General features: G+C 37.4%; 1 protein-coding gene across 7 annotated transcripts; it reads left to right on the plus strand.

Moving 5' to 3' along the window:
- The first annotated feature begins 1,054 nt into the window (after window positions 1-1,054).
- On the plus strand, window positions 1,055-21,965 carry LOC129267654 (deleted in malignant brain tumors 1 protein-like). 7 transcript variants are annotated; one of them, XM_064104789.1, is made up of 9 exons: window positions 1,055-1,297; window positions 1,756-1,852; window positions 7,422-7,739; window positions 11,760-12,908; window positions 14,272-14,601; window positions 16,211-16,579; window positions 17,627-17,806; window positions 18,238-18,549; window positions 19,650-21,965. In XM_064104789.1, exons 2-9 carry the CDS (start codon window positions 1,780-1,782, stop codon window positions 19,967-19,969), a joined length of 3,051 nt encoding a protein of 1,016 aa, XP_063960859.1. In that variant the 5' UTR covers window positions 1,055-1,297; window positions 1,756-1,779; the 3' UTR covers window positions 19,970-21,965. The 7 variants fall into 7 exon arrangements, with proteins under 7 accessions (XP_063960859.1, XP_063960856.1, XP_063960861.1 ...); XM_064104786.1 differs by having other exon boundaries at window positions 1,121-1,297; window positions 1,710-1,852; XM_064104791.1 differs by having other exon boundaries at window positions 1,155-1,287.
- The last annotated feature ends 1,567 nt before the right edge of the window (window positions 21,966-23,532 follow it).

Here is a 23,532-nt window from a genome sequence, read left to right on the forward strand (position 1 = left end):
TGGTACAATACCTAAATTAAAAGATGCATTTAAGATATCAGTTACAGGTTTACTAAATTCATAAGCAAATTCACGTAAAATGCGAGGTGGAAGGTCTTCCTTCAAAGCAATGATAAAAAAGATGATGTCCTGCCTCCCACCCCCCCCCCCCCCCATGGGATACAATCGATCGTAAATGTTTATCAAGCAAGGCCCGGATCGTCTTTCAAATGTTGATCAGTGTTAATACCTGCTTGGTAAAGTGACACCAATTAACGCGCCTCATAAGAGAGGAAGCGTGGGTAGATATATGTTTTTGAGGTTTAATAAACAACTTTAAAGACGGTCGAGGGCTTTTCAAGCCTTCTTGTGGGCAATTACTGGTAGGTAGAAGTTGATTTCAGAACATTGGAATAAAGAACAAGCGTCTGATGAACCTAGGGTGATTAGGGCGGGACGTAAGGAAGATCAAGGTATTAAAATCGGCATTACTACCATTAATATTAGGCCTTTATTCATCAATTTACACCTTTTTACCTAAAATATGTGTGTTACATTTATAGGGATTATTATTATGTTATTATCATTATTATTAAAACTGATATCAAGTTTATATCTTAGTTTACATGGCCGGACACAGGGGGGGGGGGGGGGCAGGGGGCAGTTGCCCCCCCCCCCCCTGAAATGTGAAAACTTAGTACAATACCCTACCGAATCGACCATTTTTTAGTGCAGAATTTACTTCAGAATTATTTTCATATCGAGAATTATCCCTTTTTGGCTCATTCACTTCGTTTTCTTGCAGAATTTGCAAACGGCGCAGTGAACCGCTTACTTCTTATTCCTATTATTTTTTACCTCCTTAAGCCAATGGAGTTAGTTTAAAAGCATGACCTATTTCATTTTCATTTTTGTTTGTGGGTGACAACCTGGATTATTACACCTGCACTCAAAGGGGGACCTGGAAAAAAGATCAACTTCTTCTAAAATGTAGTTCAAAGTGCTACCTTGCTAAATGCTTTTACCTGGCTGACCCTACAACTACATGAAATCCAAGGGTTAATTTAAAAGCCTTACTATTTCTGACGGTAGTTTCGGCTGAGATGCAGAAATGTGATTGGTCATTTTGTTCACCCAATGAGAAGACACCTGTGTTAGGATTACGACGTGGACATGGATTTGATTTTTGCTGATGATCCTCGAGAGATCCCTGTGTTTAAATTAGGAAGAAATTACCAAGCAGGCTGCAGCTGCAGTGGGTTCTCTTGCCGCTGAACTGAAATTGTTACCCAGACAGATCGAGCTTCGGTATCACACGGTTAAAACGATGTTTAAAATTCGATACAACGCTGTTTACTACACTTAAAAATGTTTGGGCAACATACTGTCCACATAACAATTGGTTAAAACTTTATTCGATTCTGGGTCGTTTTAAACCAATAATATGTGCTTTGGGCGAAAACTACACAGTATTGGTTGAAAACTACCCATAGTTGGATATATTTTTTTAACCAATTGTTGTGTGGACAGTATTTTGCCCAACATTTTAAGAGTGTAAATGTCCCATACAGTAGCCGTATAATGGTTTAAACAACCTTGCTTAATTGATTAAGAATCAAATATTTAATATCAAATATTTTTTAGGATTAAAAACATTTGTCCAAATACTTATACTTCTTTAAGGTTCATAATAAAAACGGCGTTGTATGAAAAAAAATTATTTTAAACAGCGTTTTTACGGTGTACAACATTGTCATCGAAAGGTCATTTTTGTAGTTGTGCTTCTACTGTAGAGAGACCATGGCAGTTGGTCTTTTGAGTCTCGTCCTGATAGTTTTTGCCGTTTCTAGCACTGCTGTTTCACCTCCAGGGGGTAAGTTTCATAACTCCTCTGGTCCCCGTCTTACAAAGAGTTGTGAGTGATCCGATCGACCACAACTATGGATGGCCAGCAACAACAACATCTAAAATGCATGTTTCTTCCAAATATGTTAAAGCTATATGCTGTATATTCATACATCCATCACTTTCTTCAAAATTCAGTGTGCTTTTTTTTGCTTACATAGGATATTATGCAAATTCCATGTAGAAAAATGTGACACCGATGGATTTCCATACAGTTGAGGTAAATTGGATCAATAGTAACTCTTTGTAAGACGATTCTCTGGTTGACCCGCAAAGTGGCGCGAAGGGTTCATTGTGCAATGCTAAAAACTTGCAAGCGAATTGATGTGCCATGACATTAACTTCAGGGCCCTGGGAACGATTTTTTTTTACTGGGGGTTCTGATGTAAATTTGAAAAGAGAAAAAATAGTTTTACTACAAAGGGTTCAACTACAAAATGAAAGTCATTTTGTTACATTTTTCCATTTCCAATGAAATTTTGGAGGTTGCTTCGGCAACCCCACTGCAGGGCCATAATTAATTCCTTTCTAGTGCGTTTCCATTTCAGGTTTCATTTTTTCATTAATTTTTACCTTTTGATGGGAAGGGGGGGGGGGGGATATTTGGCCAAACAGATTTTCAGGCATCATTATCAACTGTCAGGGATTATATTCCAATGCTAATGTTTACTGAAACCACTCCCCAGAATATTATTTGTTGCCTTGCTTGTGATTTGTTATTTAAGCTCCGAGACTTCACATGGTTAATTATGCAAGGGTAAATTGTGACGACAAAAACATGTTAATTATTAGTTATTCGGGCCTACTTGCATGTACTCTATACGCAAGGTATCTGGACATCTATCTGTATAAGAAATTTATATCAGTGAAATGAGTATCTTATTACCTAAAAGTGCATGTATTAAATGATATTTTGGTTGGGCTAACACTTGGGTTTGCCACTGAGCACTGTTGTTCAGTAAAAACAAAGTAAAATAATTGGTATCCCAGACTGAAAATATGAAAGGAAAACTTTAAGTGTGCTGCCAAGAACGTTCATTTTCAAACAGCTCTAAACAAGATCGCTAAAAGAACCATATTCTATTATTTGGATATGCAGTTCTTCATAGAGGAATATTCTCGGATAAAGCGGATAGAACGTGAAAAACACTGACGATATAATTACGAACGCTCGCTCCCTTTTCTCTGATTTTAAAGTATTCTGATAGAAAAGATATCAATTTTTTTTAGTCGATGATCGTATTCACTCACCAGCAAAGACGTGCGAGTGGATCATATTGTTGTAAATAATAATTGGATCATGTAATGTACATTTTGTTTATATTTTCTGTATTTTAAATCGTGAATAAACCAACCAACCAAGCAGTATTTATACGAAATCTTTGCAGGACCCTTTTTTTTAAAGAGTCCATAAAGGGGAAAAAACCCTTCATTGCTTGGATTGTAATATTTTCCTTGATTCTTGATATCCATTTCATTTTACGAAAGTATATATCACCGGTTTGTCATCCCCCCCTAATATCAGCTATTGTGCCATTGAGAAATCCCCAACAATCACATTTTTGTCTAGAATTAGGTTGATATATCTAAAAGGCTAAGATGTGATGTGAAAACAAACCTCCAACAAAAACCACCCCTGCCACCCACATGTTCTCAATTAACGGTTAAAATAAGAGAAATAGGGGGGGGGGGGTAAAAGAAATGTCTTTGCCGGAAAGGGATAAGAGATATAGTTTTTCACCATTTTATGAAACGTGTAATTCGCTGCGTTTACTATTCCTTGCAGCCCTTGTCCCAGTGCTATTTCATATAAATTACCGTCATAAGTGAAATACACAATCCTCTTTCATGAATACCTTCAAAATGTTCATGTCAGTGTACCTGGCTTTTAATAACTATCAGGAACAAGTAAGATTTTGGTCAGAATTAAGAAATATTTGGGAAAGTAATGCCGAACCCCAATATACATTATTAACAGGAGGGGATTTTGATCATGTTAATGTGGTTATGAATCCCAAACAAAATAGGATAAATCAGTCAAAAAGTACATCCTACTCACAGGTAAGTAGAGATAGTCTGGTATTGTTACTAAATGATTTCGACTTGTGTGATATATGGCGTTTATTAAACCTTGATGAAAAACAATACTCTTGAAGAAAGTTAGATTGTTCTTCTCAGAGTAGATTAGATCATTGGTTTGGTCCTTTTGATCTTCAAGATAATGTATCTAAGACAGCTTAGCAACTGATCATTCAGCGCTTTTATTAGAGCTAAAGTTCACTGAGTTGATTCCAGGAAAAGGTTTATATCATGGTTATTGGAAATTTAATTCATCTTTGTGTCAAGATAAAGAATACTGTACAAGTATCTGTACGGAGTTCCAAGTATGGTTGGAAGAATCTAAGGAATTTTTCGGATCCCAGAGTTAGGTGGGATTATATGAAATATCAAATTCGAAGATACACACAAAAGTATAGTAAAAATAAGGTTAGAGAGTTAAAGAAAGAAAGGATACAGTTGTAACAAAAGGTACAGATTTTGGAATCGAAGTTATATTTGAATTCTGAACAAGTAATTAATTATCAAACAAGCTAAACAGGAATTAGAAAAGTACTATGGTAAAATTACAGGTATTATTATTCACTCCAAGGCAAATTGGATCGAATACGGAGAAAAGATAATAAATATTTTCTTGCACACAACGTTAATTCCACTATCCGAAAACTGTTGAAAGAAGATGATACTGTATAATTGAAGACGAAAAGGAAATTTTACAAAACATTAAACACTTTTACAGGCAGCTGTATACAAAGCAAAACGTTAACATAACAGATGAAAATGCAAATAATTTTTTGAAAATAAGAGGACACAAACTCTCTGAATCTTCCTCCAAATCATGTGAAGGACTCCTCACTGAACATGGGTGTAAGAAAGTATCGACGGAAATGAACTGTGGAAAGTCTCCAGAATAATGATGGAATTTCCAAGGAATTTTAAATTACTTTTTGGGACATTGTAAAGGATCCCTTGTTTCTTTGAATTTTTCTTTTCGAGAAAATGGATTGTCAGTACGTCAAAAGCAGTGTCATATCTTTAATTTGTAAGCTAAATAAAGACAAAAAATATATTGGAGAGTTACAGACCTATATCGTTAATAAATGTGGACGCACAAATATGTTCGAAGGCATTAGCCAATAGGATAATTAATGTTTTAAATGAAATAATTGACAAAGATCAATTTGCATTCCTACGCGGAAGAGCATTTGGGGAAGCTATCTGAAACGTACATGACGTATATCATTTTCTTAGGCAGTTAGGGCTGAACAGAAAGCATGATTCATTGCTTCAGTAGATTTTAAGAAAGCGTTTGACTCGCTCGACCATGATTATTTGTTTGAATGCTTAAATTCGTTTGGTTTCGGTGCATCCTTCATTAAGTGGGTTAAAGCTCTGTATAAAAAAATTAGAAGGTTGTGTTTTGAATAATGGTAAATCTACTGGATACTTTCAAATTACGAGAGGAGTAAAGACAGGGAGATCCCCTCTCCCCTATTTATTTATAATATTTCTAGAAACACTTACTATACGTATTAGAAATTCAATTGATGTAAGAGGTTTATCAGTTGGTACCGGTGAATTAAAACTGTCTTTATACGCAAACGATTTTTGCTCATTTTGTTCAGATTTAAATTTTCTGAACTCATTATTTGATATTATACAACATTTTGAGAAATGTTTAAGTTTAACAATTTAAATATGACAGACATTTTAAAGATTGGAAATGTGTCGAGTGCAGTTTCCGACATAATTTCAATTTTGTAGATACTGTAATGTGCTTGGTACTTTTGTGGGTACTTGATCAGGTACTGCGCAAGTTAAAAGCAGAATAAATATTATCATCAATACAAGTTACTTTAAAAATGTGGAAAATGAGAAGCCTCACTTTATTCGGTAAAATTCAAATAATTAAATCATTTGGAATATCCAAAGTCATTTTTTTTTTCATCCACTCTTTGACCAGATTGGTTTCTTAAAAAGTTAGAGAGGGTGCTTTTCAGTTTCATCTGTAATGGACCCGTTAAAATAAGAAGAAATATCATGATCCAGGATCTATCAAACGGAGGAATTAAGATGGTAGATGTGTATTCAGCTGTTGAAGCCCAGCAGTTATTTTGGATAGAGAGAATTAAACAAGCGGATAAACAAGAATGGTTTCAAATTCTTCAATATTATCTTTTAAAGAGCGGGGGATTATTTGTATTCAACTGTAACTATGGTAATAAAATGTTGAGCTTGGATATTCCTCAGTTTTATCAAATTACGAATACAATGTTGGGATTCTCTTAAAGTGAGAAACAGAGAGGATACGAAGTTCAAGATCATCTGGAAAAATAAACAATTGAAAGTTACTCGAGATATGATCTTCTTTCGAGAATTATAGTTTTTAAAAAGAATTGTGTTTTTTAATGACATACTTACTGAAGGATGTATTTTAAGACGATGGGATGAAATGAAAAGGTTATTTGATTAAGACGCCAACGACTACTTTAGATTATAAGGAGTGTATTCTGCATTTTTAAAGACATTTTTTTCTTAAATATCATATACGGATTCATTTAAGAATACAGTTATATCAAATATTATTTTACCTGTTGGATTGGTACAGCTAAACAAAATACAAAGTAAACATTTTTATGATCTATTGGTAGCAGAAAGATATGAGCGTCTGGTAAGTACGTACTTCAAAATAGATATGATGTTTCAGATAAAGAATTTGTATTCGCTCGTTCATCTATTTTATTGAACACTATTGATGTAAATTACAGAGAATTTCAGTTCAAAGTATTGAACGATATCATAAACTTGAACTATAAGTTATATAAAATGAAAGTCATTACTTCACCTTAAAGTTTATGTTCTTTCTGTAATACATAAAATGAATCGATCAAAAATTTATTTTGGAATTGTTCATTTATCCAGTTATTTGGAACCAGCTAGGAAAATAACTCACTATGTTTGATTTTTCATTATTAACGGAAAAAAGTGTAATACTCGGTATGTTATACAAAAATGTCCTCTTTTTAATCTAGTTATTGCAAAGAAATCAATTTATCTTAGTAAATGTAAATCATGTACACCAACAGTTTCTGATTGTGTTGATTTGTTAACTAGATCGTATTTGAGGGAAAACAAATTATAGCTATTCGAAATAACAAAAGGAGTGGCCACGAAGGCAGGTAGCGAGACATGATACAGTGGTTATCCACTGATGTTATGTAACTGCTATGAAATTTCTTATAATGTATCATTTGTATTTGTTCAACTGTATTGAATTGAATATACCTTGAAGTGACCAATAAAACATCATTTAAATAAAAAAAAAACTGGCTCACAATTTCGATGGATAATTTTCCTTTTCTTTTATTCTTTCACGACTGGTCCCTTCTATAAAATGGTACGTTCTATCCTATAAAAGTTTTGAATGCAGAGCTTAAGTGCAGAGTAATGATTTTTTAAATTTTTATTTTGCACGTCAGTGGGTGAGGGTAGTGTGCGTTTGGTCGATGGACCTACTGAACTGGAGGGTCGCGTAGAGATCTTCCACAACAGCGTCTGGACTCCGGTATGCGACACTGCCTTCGGCAATGAAGAGGCCGAGGTTGTTTGCCGCCAGTTAGGATTCGACGCTGCCATCGGGCACCAGTGCTGCTCACGGTATGGATTTGGCACAGTCCCCGGCGTCTTCGGCAGTCTGGACTGTACTGGCGGGGAGAACGACCTCCTTTCCTGTCAACATTCTGATCCAGGACAAAGTGGCTGCGGTAGCTGGGGCCACGCAGGTGTTCTTTGTAGAAGTAAGTGAAGCCATATTCAGAACATATTCGTGATAATGATGATCGTCATCATCATCGTCGTCATCGTCACCATCATCATCCTCATGGAAGAAGTAGGTGTTTCTGTAGCACTTTCTATCGCAGAATCACTATGATCGAGTACCATAGTGAGCCAGACCAGTTTGGGTGATTCGCCGTTTTTTGCCCTTTTTTCTCCGTTTTTGAGCGCATGAAAGGGCTAAAAAACGGATAAAAAACGGCGACAAAAATATGGTGCTGACTATGGAAAGCTAAGTGTGTATAACAATGATTTGCATCAAATTGAAAGGAGACCAAAACTTAAAACGGCAAATAAAGGGCGAGTACCTCCCTTGGCCAAACGGCTATAAAACGGCGAATACCTCCCTTGGCAAAATGGCTATAAAACGGCTATAAAACGGCGAATACCTCCCTTGGCAAAATGGCTATAAAACGGCTATAAAACGGCGAATACCTCCCTTGGCAAAATGGCTATAAAACGGCGAATAAACGGCGAATACCTCCCTTGGCAAAACGGCTATAAAACGGCGAATAAAGGGCGAATACCTCCCTTGGCAAAACGGTTATAAAACGGCGAATAAAGGGCGAATACCTCCCTTGGCAAAACGGCTATAAAAAGGCGAATAAAGGGCGAATACCTCCCTTGGCAAAACGGCTATAAAAAGGCGAATATCTCCCTTAGCAAAACGGCTACAAAAAGGGAGAAATGGGACAAATGCTTCCCTTGGCAATGCGACAACTAATAAGCCTTACAATCTATTTAAAAACATACGAAAAGTACAAAAAAATTGTAAGGTTAGGTTAACTTAGGTATTGCACTTGGTTTTAAAAGCCATACTATAAATTTCATGATCAATTCTCAAAATAGATTTTATATCCTATTTTGGAGTTGTGTTCGGACATAAGCATTACCATTGTGTTTGAAAATGTATATATCATTGCAAGGATGGTATTGCAATCACTTTAGATACATGTATGATCAAATCAATTTTGTGATCAATCTTAAATCGACCGTATGCCTCTGGGCCTATAGGCCTACAATATATTTGGACATACGGAAATGAAGCCTTAAAGTTGATTTTAAAACGGTACGAAGTGTAAAATATTGGAAGTATGGTATTGCAATCGATTATAAATGTGACAAAATCAATTTTATGATCAATTTTGAAATAGATTTTAAGTTCTAATTTTCGGGAATTACAATGTGTTCGGACATATGGTTATGAAGCCTTTATAATTGAGCTTGAAAATTTAGTGTTTAGCATCATATGGTACTGCTTGCAATCGATTTTGAATATGCTCAAATTAATTGATGTGATCAAGGTTAAATTGACCATATGTCACTGGCGTAAATCCCGGGGGGGATGGGGGGGATATATCCCCCCCACTTTTCGAGGAGGGGGGGATGGCCTGTACAATCATCCCCCCCACTTTTTACGAAAGAAATTTAAAAAAATCACAAGAGATAATTGTTTTATTGGTGAAAATTCTTCCTAAAATACCGCCTATTAAATAAAACAATATTATTGAATCATAAAATGCAAATAAAGAGCCAGTTCACCATTTCCAAACGAAATACTTATGTCCTTATTATAACATTGAAGAGAAACCCACGTTTCTTCCAATTCATCAATGTTGGGGTCTTTGGGAAGGGATTAAGATGGAATGTCAAAATTTTTTTAATGTAATCTCTAATAAAATCATTAAACCATCATGGGGTAAAAGATAATACTATTGGAGGGGTATTTGCCATATGGACATACAGTGGCGTAACTACGGGGGGGGGGGGGGCATGGGAGGCACATGCTCCCCCCATCGGCTGACAAAAAAACCCCGGGGAAATGGGGAAAAGGAGAAAAGAGGGAGAAAGGAAAAGAAACGTAGTGGGAAAGAAGAAAGTATTATTCATTATAATGTTATATTATATTATAATTATGTTATGTTACATTACATAAGAAACATTTTTATCATAACTTTATGAAACATAATTTGCCCAGGGCCTACGTCTTCATTGTTCCTGGTGCTCGCATTGTCTGTTCAACGAGATATATAATCCTGTTGTACTAAAACATCCCGTTTTCAAGTCAATATAAACCAAATATATTTCCTAGCACTTGAGTTATCATTGTTTTATGTAGTGACATAGGCCTATGCTTCTTTTACATAACTCAAAAAGTGATTGCCCCATGTTAAGGTCTTCGTATATATAAAAACATTTCCTGTCCGTGATTACGTTCGCATTAGTGGATTGGTGAGATATGTCTGCTCTTCATGAATTCCTAAAATCAGTCCTTAAAATGTCCCTTTTTCTGATCTGAATATCAAAAATTTTCAGCTCGCGCTTCGCACTCGCATCATTTGGTTAATGAAATACGTATGGTCCAAGTTAATTCCTACAAAGAAACCTTAGAATGCCCCACTTCAGGTCTGAATTATCTAACTTATCTAAATTTTCTGCTCACGCTTCACGCTCGCAATATTTGATTAGTGAGGTGCGTATGATAATCATGATTGCAATGACTACAAAAAGTGTTTCATGTGTTCAGATGTAATTCTAATAAAATCAGCAAGCGCTTGGCACTCGCATTAGATGACTATGGTGAGATATGCATACTCTTAATGGATTCCTAAAATATATTCCTTAAAATCTCGCTGTTTGCTGGGGTCAAATTATACGAAAATTTCAGCTCGCGCTTCGCGCTCGCATTGTTTAGCGAGACAGGTAACTATCATGATTACGCAAATTTGATTATAATGTCCCTTTTTAGGTGTGAATATAAAAAAATTCAGCTCGCGCTTCGCGCTCGCATTATTTGATCAGTGAGATACACATCCGTTCACTGACATTGTCCTTAAAATGTCTCTATTAGGTCAGAATAACTAGCAACTGAGCGCGCTTCGCGCGCTCACTCAGTGATTCAAAAATTTTGCTGGTGCCCCCACAATACCGTGACCCACGGTACGCCATTGTGGACATATCAATTACAATTCCTTGCATATCTAAAAACATGAATGCAAAAAAAATGCCAAAATATTTCAGTCATCCCCCCCACCCCTCAACACGGATTTACGCCAGTGCCATATGTCTCCGTTTCTCCGTTTAATGCAACGCTTATCCCATTATCGATTCTCCGTTTTTTCTCCGTTTTTAGCCCTTTTCTCTCCGTTTAACGCAACGCTTACCCCTTAATGAATTCTCCATTTTTTCTCCGTTTTTTAGCCCTTTTCTCTCCGTTCTTATCCCATTATCGATTCTCCCTTTTTTCTCCGTTTTTTTGCCATTTTGTCTCCGTTTTTTAGCCCTTTTCTCTCCGTTCTTATCCCATTATCGATTCTTCCTTTTTTTCTCCGTTTATTAGCCATTTTGTCTCCGTTTTTTAGCCCTTTTCTCTCCGTTCTTATCCCATTATCGATTCTCCCTTTTTTCTCCATATTTTAGCCCTTTTGTCTCCGTTTTTTAGCCGTTTTATTTTCGGTCCTCTTCCCGGATCCTTGTCTCTTTCATTCGCCGTTTTCATGAAGAAATCAATATCCTGCTTCTCTCATAATGGCTTTAGACAACGATGGCACTCCATAGAATATCAAGTAATACGTAGAAAGTGAATGTAGCCGTTTTTCTGCCCTTTTTTTCTCCAAAAATTCGCCCTTTGTTCGCCGTTTTTTAGCCGTCTTCAAAACGGCGAAAAACTGCAACTTTTAATTTCCCATAGGTTATAACACGCAAAACGGCGAAAAAAGGACGAAAAAAACTGCAGTGGTTCATATATATAGACTTAGTGATTTTGCCAAGATAATGATCACATATCCATTTCATGGCATTATATATAAAACATACTGTTATTTAATATTATTCAAATTTTACTATTATTTCAATTGTATTATCATTTACAATGGCACTGTCTTCATCTTTACATTAATCATTCCAATTATTATTATTATATTATCAGTGCATGCATATATACTCATTTATTGCTTGATCTTTGTATTCAATTATTCATACAGGAGAACTCACACCATGTCCACTTCCTACTGGTCCAAGTATTGACTGGGATGCAGTGTATCAGTGTGAACTTCCCTACTTCCAAGAGTACATTAATGGGCAACATATTTATCCTCAAGTTCCCGGTGAGCTCATGCCTTTTCTTACAGCAGCAAACACGCTCGACGCTAGTGCTGCTATTTGGGAATCCTCTGGCCTTGTCGAAGGAATGGGCGACTTTTGCCACTTGGTAGCGCCACGTTTAACAGCAGCAATAGGCCCTGATTTATTCCGGGGTATATGCGACCCCGTGCTGGCAGCTTTGGAGAGTGGAACTTCCTTCGATGGCGAACAGATGTGCACACTAATCTACTCAATCATATCACAAGAATCCTTCAACCCGTATCCTTCAACGACTGAGACCCCTCCTACACCAAGTACTCAAAGCCGTTCGACACCAGGGTATCTCCCCATTGGCTTCCCATCTTTCCTCGAACCCATAACTCCATTCATTTGTGTTTACCCCTTACCATCTTTTGGACCAAGCTACGCATTGTTGGATGGCCCACCTTTGGGCATTGAAGGTCTTCGAAACTTTGACCCCGTATCTATATTGACTCAAGCTGTCGAAAATGTACTGGACATCACCACGCTCGATCAGGACAGTGTATGCTCGGCAGTGGGTCGCTTGACGAGTGAAGACATCCCACCACGCGACCTTGCCACCGAGTTCATGGTGGAAATCCTGGCAGGCTTCATCCCAATCGCCTCAGAGATCTGCGACAACTGGGACGACTTCGTTCAAACCATTCGCGACGATCTCGTTGATACTCCTGGGGTCAATGTTGAAATTTTGACAAACGTTCTACCGGATCTCATTGCTTTCATAGTAGACTTTCCAAACAGGGAATCGCTTTGTGATTACATACATACCATCTCTTGGGATGAAGCCGTGATTGACGGTGCAGGACAACTGGTTGAAAATTTCCTTACTGTCCTCACAGATAACCAGAAATGCATAGATGTTGTTCAGAGTACTCTTGGAGTGGTTACTGGCGTCGTAGAAGGTATTTCCATGGAAGAGCTCGAGAATGTCTATATTCCCCTGTACTCTGGGTTTGGCGATGTCCATGACATGTGCCTTTATATGGCTACCTCCTTCAGTCAAAGATGTAAGTTCAATGTAATTATGATTACAATACAAATGTATTTTTGTATAGTTATGATAACATTAGGCCTTCAGTTCTTATATTCTAATTGTGGATCGGCTGTATGTAGTACAATTGGTCTGTCATCATTGATAAGTAGTTTTAATACTATATATATGATTGTCATCAACTATTTCCTAAAATAATTATTTGAACAGACTATTCAATGTGAACAGCCCTTCACCCGGTGCTCTTGACTCCTAGAAGAGTCAATATAATTGTTGAGAGTCCAAATTCGAACCTAGCAACAAAATCGAGACCTGGTTCCGTTTCATAAAGACTTGATACAATAACAAACACATAATTCATATAACAAATTTACTATCAGCCAATGAGATAAATAGATTTCAGTAGCTTTTAACTGTTATTGTAAATTTGTTATTATAACAAGTTTTATGAAATGGATCACTGATGTGCATTGAAGGGGAAGTTTACCCTGACGAAAACTTTTTTGTAAAAATAGCAGAAAAAATAATAAAAATATGAGTAAAGGTTTGAGGAAAATCCATTAAAGATTAAGAAAGCTATTAAAATTTCAGGTTTCGTTTATGTGTGACGTCATAAATGCGCAGCTGTCCCATGTGTTATGTAGTATAAAATGCATAATAGTTCATGGTGACTTATCTTTCATTTTTTTTAGGAGCGGGTGTGAAATCATTTGTGTATAAGTATAATGAGGGTAAATAAAAAATAAAAACATTTACAATTTTCTGAGAAATCGACATCTTATTGAATTTTTACCATACGATATGTAGGAAAGCTGTTCGCATTCAACGTCACAAATCAAGTGATTAAAATTCTAACAACTGTGTTATTCTTTGATGGATTTTCCTCAAACCTTCACCATTGTTTCTTTATTACGATAACCTGTTTATCAGGGTGACCTTCCCCTTTAACTTGCCCTTGTAAGCCAACAGGATTTATCCCTGTAGGATGAACCCGGGGATTCAAATAAGTATCAATTTCTATACTCCCAGCCTATAAGCTCCTCAAAAAGTGTGACTGACCCCAATTTAAGGTATTGATAATGTTGACTGAAGTGAATTGAAATTGAAATAGTCTGGGTATATTGTCATGATTGTGTAACGGCAAAATGTAAGCTAGCTGGTTGAAAGAGAGCAGCAAACGGACTTGCAAACGTCCTTCAAATGGTAAGGGAATAGCTACAGTGAACATGGACATTCGCCAACAAACATAATTATAAACACCCTCGCACAAAATTATGCTAACCGAAGTAAACGTAGAACTAGAACCCTTGAGAATGAAAAAAGTATTACAATTGAGAACTATAATTAAATTTATTTATTTGTATTTGCATCGTTCAAAGCAACTCCACTTCCGGTTCGACTGGTTGACGGTGACACTCCTAACGATGGACGAGTAGAAGTACAATACAACGGTGCGTGGGGAACCGTCTGCAGCAATGGATTCGACGGTGAGGGCGCCACAGTTGTGTGCAGGCAACTTGGATACAGAGGGGAATCGTCCGTTGTTCCTAGGGGTCAGAACCTTGGCACGGGGGATATCTTACTGAGCAACGTGGAGTGTATGGGAGTCGAGCTTAGCATCGTCCAATGTCCCCATGAAGGGGACCCTCTGAACCCTGTCTATGATTGCAACCACAATCAAGATGTCAGTGTTAGTTGCAGTCTTGAAGGTACGTTGAATCCTGTATGCATATATTTGCTGGTTCCCATTATTTAGATCGGGGGAGCGTTTTCATGAAAGGTTTTGTCAGACGTTTTATCCAACAAATTCTGTTTTATCTGACAGTTCCCACAGGACCTGTACTTATCAGCCACTGTGAATACAGGATAGTTCACATGTGACAACTTTTCATACAAAAATGTGGAGGAAATGTTCCCCATGTAGCGAAAATGACCCACTCTGTCCTCATTCTTGACAATGAGATCCATCAAATTAGCCCCTCTTCGATTAAAATTCATAGGATTGACTACACCATTCACTTCACGCGACAATTTTCCTTTAAGAAAGGGAAAATTGATGGTGTCACTAGTTTTATTTTTTTTTTGTTAGTTGATAAACGACGTTGAAGGTGTAATAGCTCGTCACTCTTTATATTTTTTCATATATTTGCCCCGTCATTCTGATTTATTTTCAACATTAACAACCTAATCATGCAATCGTTATATTTCTAAACAAATTTACAAGATGAAGTTAAATAGACCCGTGCAAATGTTTAATCCCCCACCCTCATTTTCATACAGGTGTAACCAAAAATATAACATATATATATATATATATATATATATATATATATATATATATGTGTGAAGTTATACATGTACAACAACAATATATGTATATATATATATATATATATATATATATATATATATATATATATATATATATATATATATACATATAACCATAATAACCATAGTATGCATCCTATCAGCCATGGATCGATATACAAGATGTGTGTCTATTTGAATAGACAATACACCTCCTTACAATAGGAGCAATAGGGTCAACGCTCAAAGCAGTTCGCAGTTGTTTATGTATTGATTCTGATTTGATAATGATATAGGATTTTTAAAGCGCACCTTCTTAGGTGCTCAAGACGCTAATATACCCGGGCTAAGCTAGTCTACCGATTCCGGTGCTCACAGCTAATTGTAGGAATTGCTTCCTGCCGCTACCCATTTACCTCACCTGGGTTTTTGCCAATTTAGATATGTTTGATATTGGAAATTGAACACGAAACGCATAAATATGGCTAGCAGAGTACATTTAACATCTTTTCTAATGCTTATCCATTGACAATTACCCCCCCCCCCAAAAAAAAAAAGAAGATATTTTGTCAGCTTTTTTAAGGACGTTGACTTTTCGATGTCTTATTCCAAAAGGAGCAAAATCCAAAAATATTCATAATAATGGTAAAATTCTGTTATTTTCATCAAAATTTGCACTGATGATGTGAACTTATATTCACAACATGTACCTCAAAAATTGAATGCATAACTTTATGGAAAATAGGAAAAATAACCAATTTGAAAAAACCGTATAGTGAAACTGTTTTTTATTTAGCTCCTTTTGGTTCTAAAATCAAATTTGCAATCATGTTTTACCATCCTTTTCATTTTTTTTTCAAATGCGATATGTTGCATTTGATTCCCACGAGCAAGATACATATATCTTTTATCAAAAAATCAATTTTGGTCAAAGGTGGATTTAGGCCCTTCTGGAATCAAGCTCTTCAGTTGTTTCATTAGATAACTTTTCTTGCCATACTCTTTTAGTCGTGCCACCATCTATACCACCAACCATACCACCTACACCACCTACGACAGACAGTCACTTCGAGATGCGACTAGTTGGTGGCAACACGGAGAACGAGGGACGTCTCGAGGTATTCTACAAAGGCCAGTGGGGTACAGTCTGTGATGATTACTGGGATTCGGAAGCGACAGATGTTGCCTGCCGAGCTCTTGGCTTCCAGGGCGGTGAAAGATACGATTGTTGTGCGGAATACGGTCGCGGCAGCGGTCGGATCATCCTTGATGACGTAGAATGTTCTGGAACTGAAGATAGCATTATATCGTGTGATCATAATCCACCATTCGAACATAACTGCGGCCACTCAGAAGACATCGGAATTACATGTACACGTATGTGTTCAGAATATTTTACCACAGTTGGGTAATTTCTCTGGTCAAAATGTAACAAGTAGTTGGTATGCTTAAAAGGACTGGGGGAATCATTATTAATTTCATAAGAAAGTTGCATCATGGAATTAACATTATATTTCAAAGCTAAATTAGAATATTCATGGAGGATCGATAAGTCCAATGTGCTTGGCCATTCCAACTGGATACGCTTCCACAAGGCACCCGCAATGTTACTTTGCTTAGCTCCTCAATCATTCACTGAAAACCTCTTTATTCGTACAAGCTTTGGTAACCATATATCCATATTATTATTGTTATTATTATTGCTATTATCATCAACATCATCATCATTGTTACTATTACTATTATTATTAATATTTTTATCATCATTATTATCATTATCCTCTTCCTCCTAATCATCACATAATTCCTGATTCATCAAAGGCAACATGATTTCATAGCTATATTTTTATGCGATAAACTTGAGTCTCTTGACATACTTTACTTATATATAAAGGTTTTGTTTTAGAAAAAATATACGACATGCTATTTACATGTAGTTTGATGATAGAAAATCCTACGTCTTATGGATCAATAAGAGGGTCTTGAACGGCCAATGCTCGAATACTTGGGGAGTATGCTATATGCTGCAGTTATACCATGGAAACCAATTTCAGGGGAGCGTTTCGTCAATATTTGTTGTCTGACAAGGTGTCAGATCTGACAACTTTGCTAGATTTTGATTGGCTGAGAAGCAATGTTTGTATGGTAAATTCCGGATAAAATGGGACTTGTCGGATCAAACCTTCTTGTCATGAAACATTCCCTAGACCGATCAAAGCTCATTCGTTATTTCGAATGGCTTGCCATCGATCAACTTGGGGTATGGGTCGTTGGTGCAACTGTGGCATCACAATGCATGTTGCAAACCAGAACGACATGACTGGGTCGACGTTGTTCCGGCATGGTAATCGCTTCGAGCGCAATGAATAGTATCTTTATTGCTTCGATCTTTTAATCCTAGATGTTCTTTCCTTTCTCAAACAGCCCGATGTGAAGGTGACTTGGAGTTCCAGACATGTGGTTCATCATGCCCGCTTATATGTAATGACCAGGAACCGCAGATCTGTCCACGTATCTGTGTGCAGGAATGTCAATGTCCAGGAGGGCTGTTCCGGGTCTCAGAAGACGATACTCGTTGCGTCCCACAGGACGAATGTCCACTGCGTATGTTTTCCTTTTTTCTGAATATGATTATCCATACTTTTCGTTTTCAATATGTGTAACATGAATATTGAAAGAAACATTAATGTAGGAATGAACTATAATTATTATTATTGACCGGCCATATCTACTACCATACCCTACGGACGTAACAGAGTTAACAAAGTAATAGTAGTAGTGATAGAAGCACATGTAACAACAGCAAATTCGTACAAAGTGGTACCTCCTTGGAAGTAGTTGTATTAATATAGTAAGAGTACTCTAGTAGGAGAAGAAGAAGAAGGAGTAGTCGGAGGAAGGGGGGGTAGTAGTAGTCAGTAAAATAAGGAGTAGTATGTAGTGATAGTCGTACCTTAAGTGATGACCGGTGTGTAAGGGAAAGGGATTTACTATACTGATATCAAAGAATGAAAAAACTTTTCTTTATATTATAGCCGTACGTCTTGTAGGCGGAAGCACCAGCGCTGAAGGGAGGGTCGAGGTTCTACACGATGGCGAGTGGGGCACTATCTGTGATGACAAGTGGGATATCAACGATGCTTATGTTGTCTGCAGAATGCTTGGGTTCCCACGCGCTGCTCGTGCCCCGATCAGGGCATATTTTGGACAAGGTACTGGCCCCATCACGCTCGACAACGTTGACTGTTCAGGAAGGGAATCGTCCATCTTCGACTGTAAAAACAGCGGCTTTGGTGTTCACAACTGTGGCCATAACGAGGACGCATCTGTGATTTGTATGCTCCAAGGTAGGTTTGTTCCAGGTGGGGTAGGGAAGGGGGAGGTAGCTCTTGATCACTTCGCTGCGCGCACGCGCAATAGGTCTCGTGAATTGACGTCATCATGCCGCAATCTTAGAGGCAGAAAGAAACCATTGTCTTGCATGCATCAGTGATCTGCAGATGGCGCATCTCTGACAAACATTCAATAGCTATACTACACAGCCTGCAATCTTAAGCAATAATTTCAATGTGCGATTCGCCCTAGAAAATTTTTCACGATCTCAGCCCTTTCATTTCGTCACCTAAATTATTGATGGTATTGTATAAGAATCGCTTCTCTGTTTTTCGTTAGAATTAATACATCTCCTGTTTCATTCTCCATTAATGAGAGCTTTTCGATCCAGTTTGTCTTACAAATGGGATGAAGAAGAATGAAGGAATAGTCAATTTGCTAGATTATTTTGCTTATAAGTTAGCTATTTCCGTGAGTAAAAGGTTCCTCTTTTTGGCGGTTTGAATAGTATGTTAATAATAATGTGCTTTCCTTCTTCTCTCGTGTACTTTGAATACTTTGAATAAATTGTCTGGTTCTCTCTGGACAGTGCATTGTTCCCACGCACTGTACAGAGCTGTCAAAATAAAGGGCAAACTAAATTTCTTGTTTTGTTCCGACATGCAAAACAGCATAAAGGGGACTAGACGTACACCTACAGTCCGAAAATGTTTTCTCAAATCCCCAAAACGCAAATTCGTTAGTGTGTTGATTGTAGCTCTAAAAGTATTTTGCTTATTGACCGCTCAGAAGTGTCAAGTGTCTCATTCCACTGGCAGATCCAGGGGGAGGGCAAAGCCGGCACGCCCCCCCCCCCCCCCCCCCCCCTCTGAGAGGCACAATTTATAATGCAAAAATGCCTTTAAAATAGAAGTGCCCCCCTTTTAAGTGGAGACCGTTTTCGTGGACGAAATGTCCTAAATTTTTGGTTAAAAACCTTTTGGGGGGGGGGGTATCCTAGATCCGCCCCTGTCTCACTCCACTTTATTTTTTTTAGCTGTAAGACTATTCTGCTTTTCTGGAGTTTCTAGGTAACATGAAGTGTATGATTCAATTTTCTTGTGATCATATCCAGCCCCTCTTGAAGTGCGTCTAGCAGGTGGAAACGGCCACTCGACCGGAAGGGTAGAGATTCGCTACAAAGGAGTCTGGGGAACGATCTGCGATGACCTCTGGGATTTGAACGATGCTGCTGTAGTCTGTAGAATGCTGGGTTTCCCAAGAGCTCTCCGCGCTCCAGGAAGGGCTTATTTCGGAGGAGGAAGCGGTCAGATCCTACTCGATGACGTCAACTGCGCTGGAGACGAGGAGACACTCTCTCAATGCAGTCACCCAGGATATTCTGATCATAACTGTGTTCACGCTGAAGACGCTGGCGTCGTTTGCTCCCCATGACTTCGTAGCTAACCATGATTTTCTTTCCCACCATGATTGTGTCGAATCATCTCCTCCATTAAACATAACATTTTGTATTTCTATAGCGTTCAGCACATTGGAAAGGGTCTGCGTCTTCATTTACTACAGAATTTTATATCCTTATAATCAGCCGGGGTAGTTTGGTTAATGGTATGATCCTTCTGTTGTTTTTCAAAATATATTTAGCATGGGTTTGTCTTTTTTTGTGATAAAACGTTGTGGATGTGAGTAATATGGATCGTGCAATTACCATTGGTCTTATACATCATACTTGGTCTAATATCTATTAGGATACATCAGTCGACTTTTACGAACTATAAATCCGTTAACGCTATTCAAACTAGCAGAAATATATGAACACTTGCTTCATTGTGGAGGAGCCGTGGTGTAGTGGTTCTGACTCTCGCCTTGTAAACAGAGGTTCGTGTGTTCGAATCCCACCGCGGTCTGGCGTCCTTTGGCAAGGCGTTAATCCACACTTTGCCATTCTCGACCCAGGTGCTAAATGGGTACCCGGTAGGATGTGAAAGTCATTGTAGCTTGTCAAGTACTGTGTGCGCCTCACCGGCGACTGACTGGAATACTCCCCAGGGAGTGGAGGATGTGCACACATTGTGTGCGGGAATGACTGATTGAATACGATGACCGGGGTAATAATATATCTGTAAAGCGCTTCGACACGTCGTTCCGATGTATTAAGCGCTATATAAAAAACGGATTATTATTTAAGGAGTGTTACAAAGATCTTTAGTAATTATCATGAAAACGTGTGCCTGTGCAGCTCCAAATGCCTTTGACATTTTTAGAATATGTGTATCTTTATAAAGTCAAAGGTGCAAATAAGTTTTCACTCTTATTCTAAATAGGGTCAATTGATAAACATTCCATATCTTTAATTGCATATCCATAATCCTTTCTTACTCTTTATCCGCTTGTTTATTCAAACTTTGATGTTGTACTCTAAAATCTAACGGTAAAAGAGTTTTGGGCAATGGGATTCGTGTGCTTCGTATTCGGTGTCTTACCGTTTTAATTTGAATCATGTGCACGTAGTAATTTGTAGTGTGTAAGCTTTAAGTAATATTCTGGTATACTTTTCAAAAAAGATTTTCAAAACGTTTATTAAAATACTTTATGGGAAAAAATAAACGATTGAAGCTGTGTTAATTATTACATGTTCTGTCTTTAACATAATTTTTTCTATAAATCTTGCAACCTTATATAGTAATGGGGGATTCTGTAGGCGGTCAGTGCACTGTATCGGCACTTCCTACATGCCATATGGTTATTGCCAAAAAAGAACACCCAAAAAAACACCTTTTAAGAAAGTAAATAGGTTTATCCGTGTAAGGGGTATTTTTTTTACAATTTGGTTTGGACATTGTCGTCAATTTATGCAATAAAATACGTTCTCCATTTTTTTCAAAAATAACGTTTTCAAAGCGTTTATAAAAAAAATCTTTATGGGAAAAGATAAACGTTTGAAGTTGTGCATTGATTATTACATGTTCGTTTTTAGCAGTTTCTGTTCTTATAAGTCTTGTAATTTTATATGGTAATGGGGGATTTTGTAGAAGGTCAGTGCGCTGTATCGACACTCCCTACATTCCATATTATGGTTATTGCCAAAAACAAATGAAGAAGCTAAATAGGTTTATCCGTGCAAAGCATAAAGTACGAAGTTGTTGTTACAATTTGGTTTGGATATTGTCGTCAATTTGTGCAATGAATTACGTTTTCCATTAAAAATGTACTTTTTCGCAATCACGACAATTTACCTCTTTGAAGAATCTGTCAAACACGGCCTGGCAAACGAAGTCTACAAAAAGCATGTAAAATGTCACGATTGTGAAAAGGGACGTTTTCTTATATCATCAAATCAATCACATTAATATTTTCAATCTGTGTAGTATGGTTCTCATTGTTTTATTGTTTTATTCGATGATAAAGGGCACGCCAATTATTCTATTTTTAATGGAGATGTTCGCAATTGTACGCCTGACTTATAATGGGTCGCTGAACTGTTTTTGTGTTTGCGTATGTGTGTGGGGGGGGGGGGGTGGATGAGTGCATGGGGTATGGTTGAGGGTGTGTGTGTATGCTCAAACAAGCCTATGATAACATACATGTACCATCGCGGTGGTGATTAACCATTTTAATGTTAGAGGAAAATCCAACCCCCAAAAGAACTTGTTTTAAAATAAAGGAGAAAGACGAGGGAAGCACACAAAAACTGACAAACATGTTTGACAGCTACAGGCAAACAATAGAAAAGTTATCAACTCTGAAAAGTTTTAAAACATTGATCACTAGTTTATATTCCCAAATTGACGATGACGATATCATAGAGATGTAGGGTAAGGACTTCTCCTCCATTCTCTGCAATACAGGAAATGAATAAGACATCATTTATTTGTTAAAACAGAATAGTACTCAACAATTTCTTTCGTAATGAAAACTTAATTCATTACCCTTTCTTCACTCTAACTTTCAAGGATTTGAAATAAATTTAGACCGGCTGTGATGAGCCAAACATATTTCTCCAAAGTTTTTCCAAAGATGCTTTTTTCATCATTATAATAGATATTCGAAAACAATACATAATTTGGTTGTATTTATGAAGCGGTTACATTCAACTTCTTGATTGAATTGAAAATTATTAGTTGATTTCAACTTTGCTTTAAAAATATCAACAAAATAAAAATATTAGATTTTAATAGTATTCTACACATAAATATCGACTAATCTATATACACGGAACATTATTCTCGCCAAAGCTGGGCACATATCATATTTCAAGTGATAAAAATAACTGAGGAAAATAAGGAATAGAAATAACGATATATCATATTTATGAGGCGCCCATTATCTAGTTGCCTATTCAACGGCGCAATACATACCCGGCTTTAGCTCCAGCTGCTAAAGGCGTTTGGTGCATTCAAGCAATTATTCCTGCCTGGTACCCATTCACCTCACCATTGTTGAGAGCAACACAATGTGGGTAAATATCTTGCTGAAGGAAAGCACGCCATGGTTGGTTTTCGAACCCACGTCCCTCTGATTGAAAGACGAGAGTCGTAGCCACTAGACCACGACGCCAATGTACCTGTACATAGAGGGTACCACTCACATGTTGACAGTACGTCATGTAAAGCAGAAGTCATCTCCCCATGCACGTCCGTACCTGCAAGTAAAGTTCGATTTCAACGACGAATGCCTCCACGATGCTGAAATCGACGATTGAGCTATCTGGGAGTGTGTGGTAGCTGTGATGTTGTCTATGGTCATGTATTGCGGCATTTTAGTAATCATTTTAATAGCTAACATGACTGTTGATACTTGAAATGGTCATAACTCATTTCATATCCATCTGGGAGATATGATTGTGGCGTCAAGATCATGGTTTCAATGGTTACATATTACATTGGGACAAGTTACAATGACAGTTGGTGGTCTGGTATGTCGAAAAATCCAAGATGGCATCCAACAATTGATCTTAAAATATTTCATATCGGTCTAGGAGATGTGATTTTGGTGGCTAA

Source organism: Lytechinus pictus, chromosome 9 (genome assembly GCF_037042905.1).
Source record: "Lytechinus pictus isolate F3 Inbred chromosome 9, Lp3.0, whole genome shotgun sequence".
In the NCBI taxonomy this organism is placed as follows: domain Eukaryota; kingdom Metazoa; phylum Echinodermata; class Echinoidea; order Temnopleuroida; family Toxopneustidae; genus Lytechinus; species Lytechinus pictus.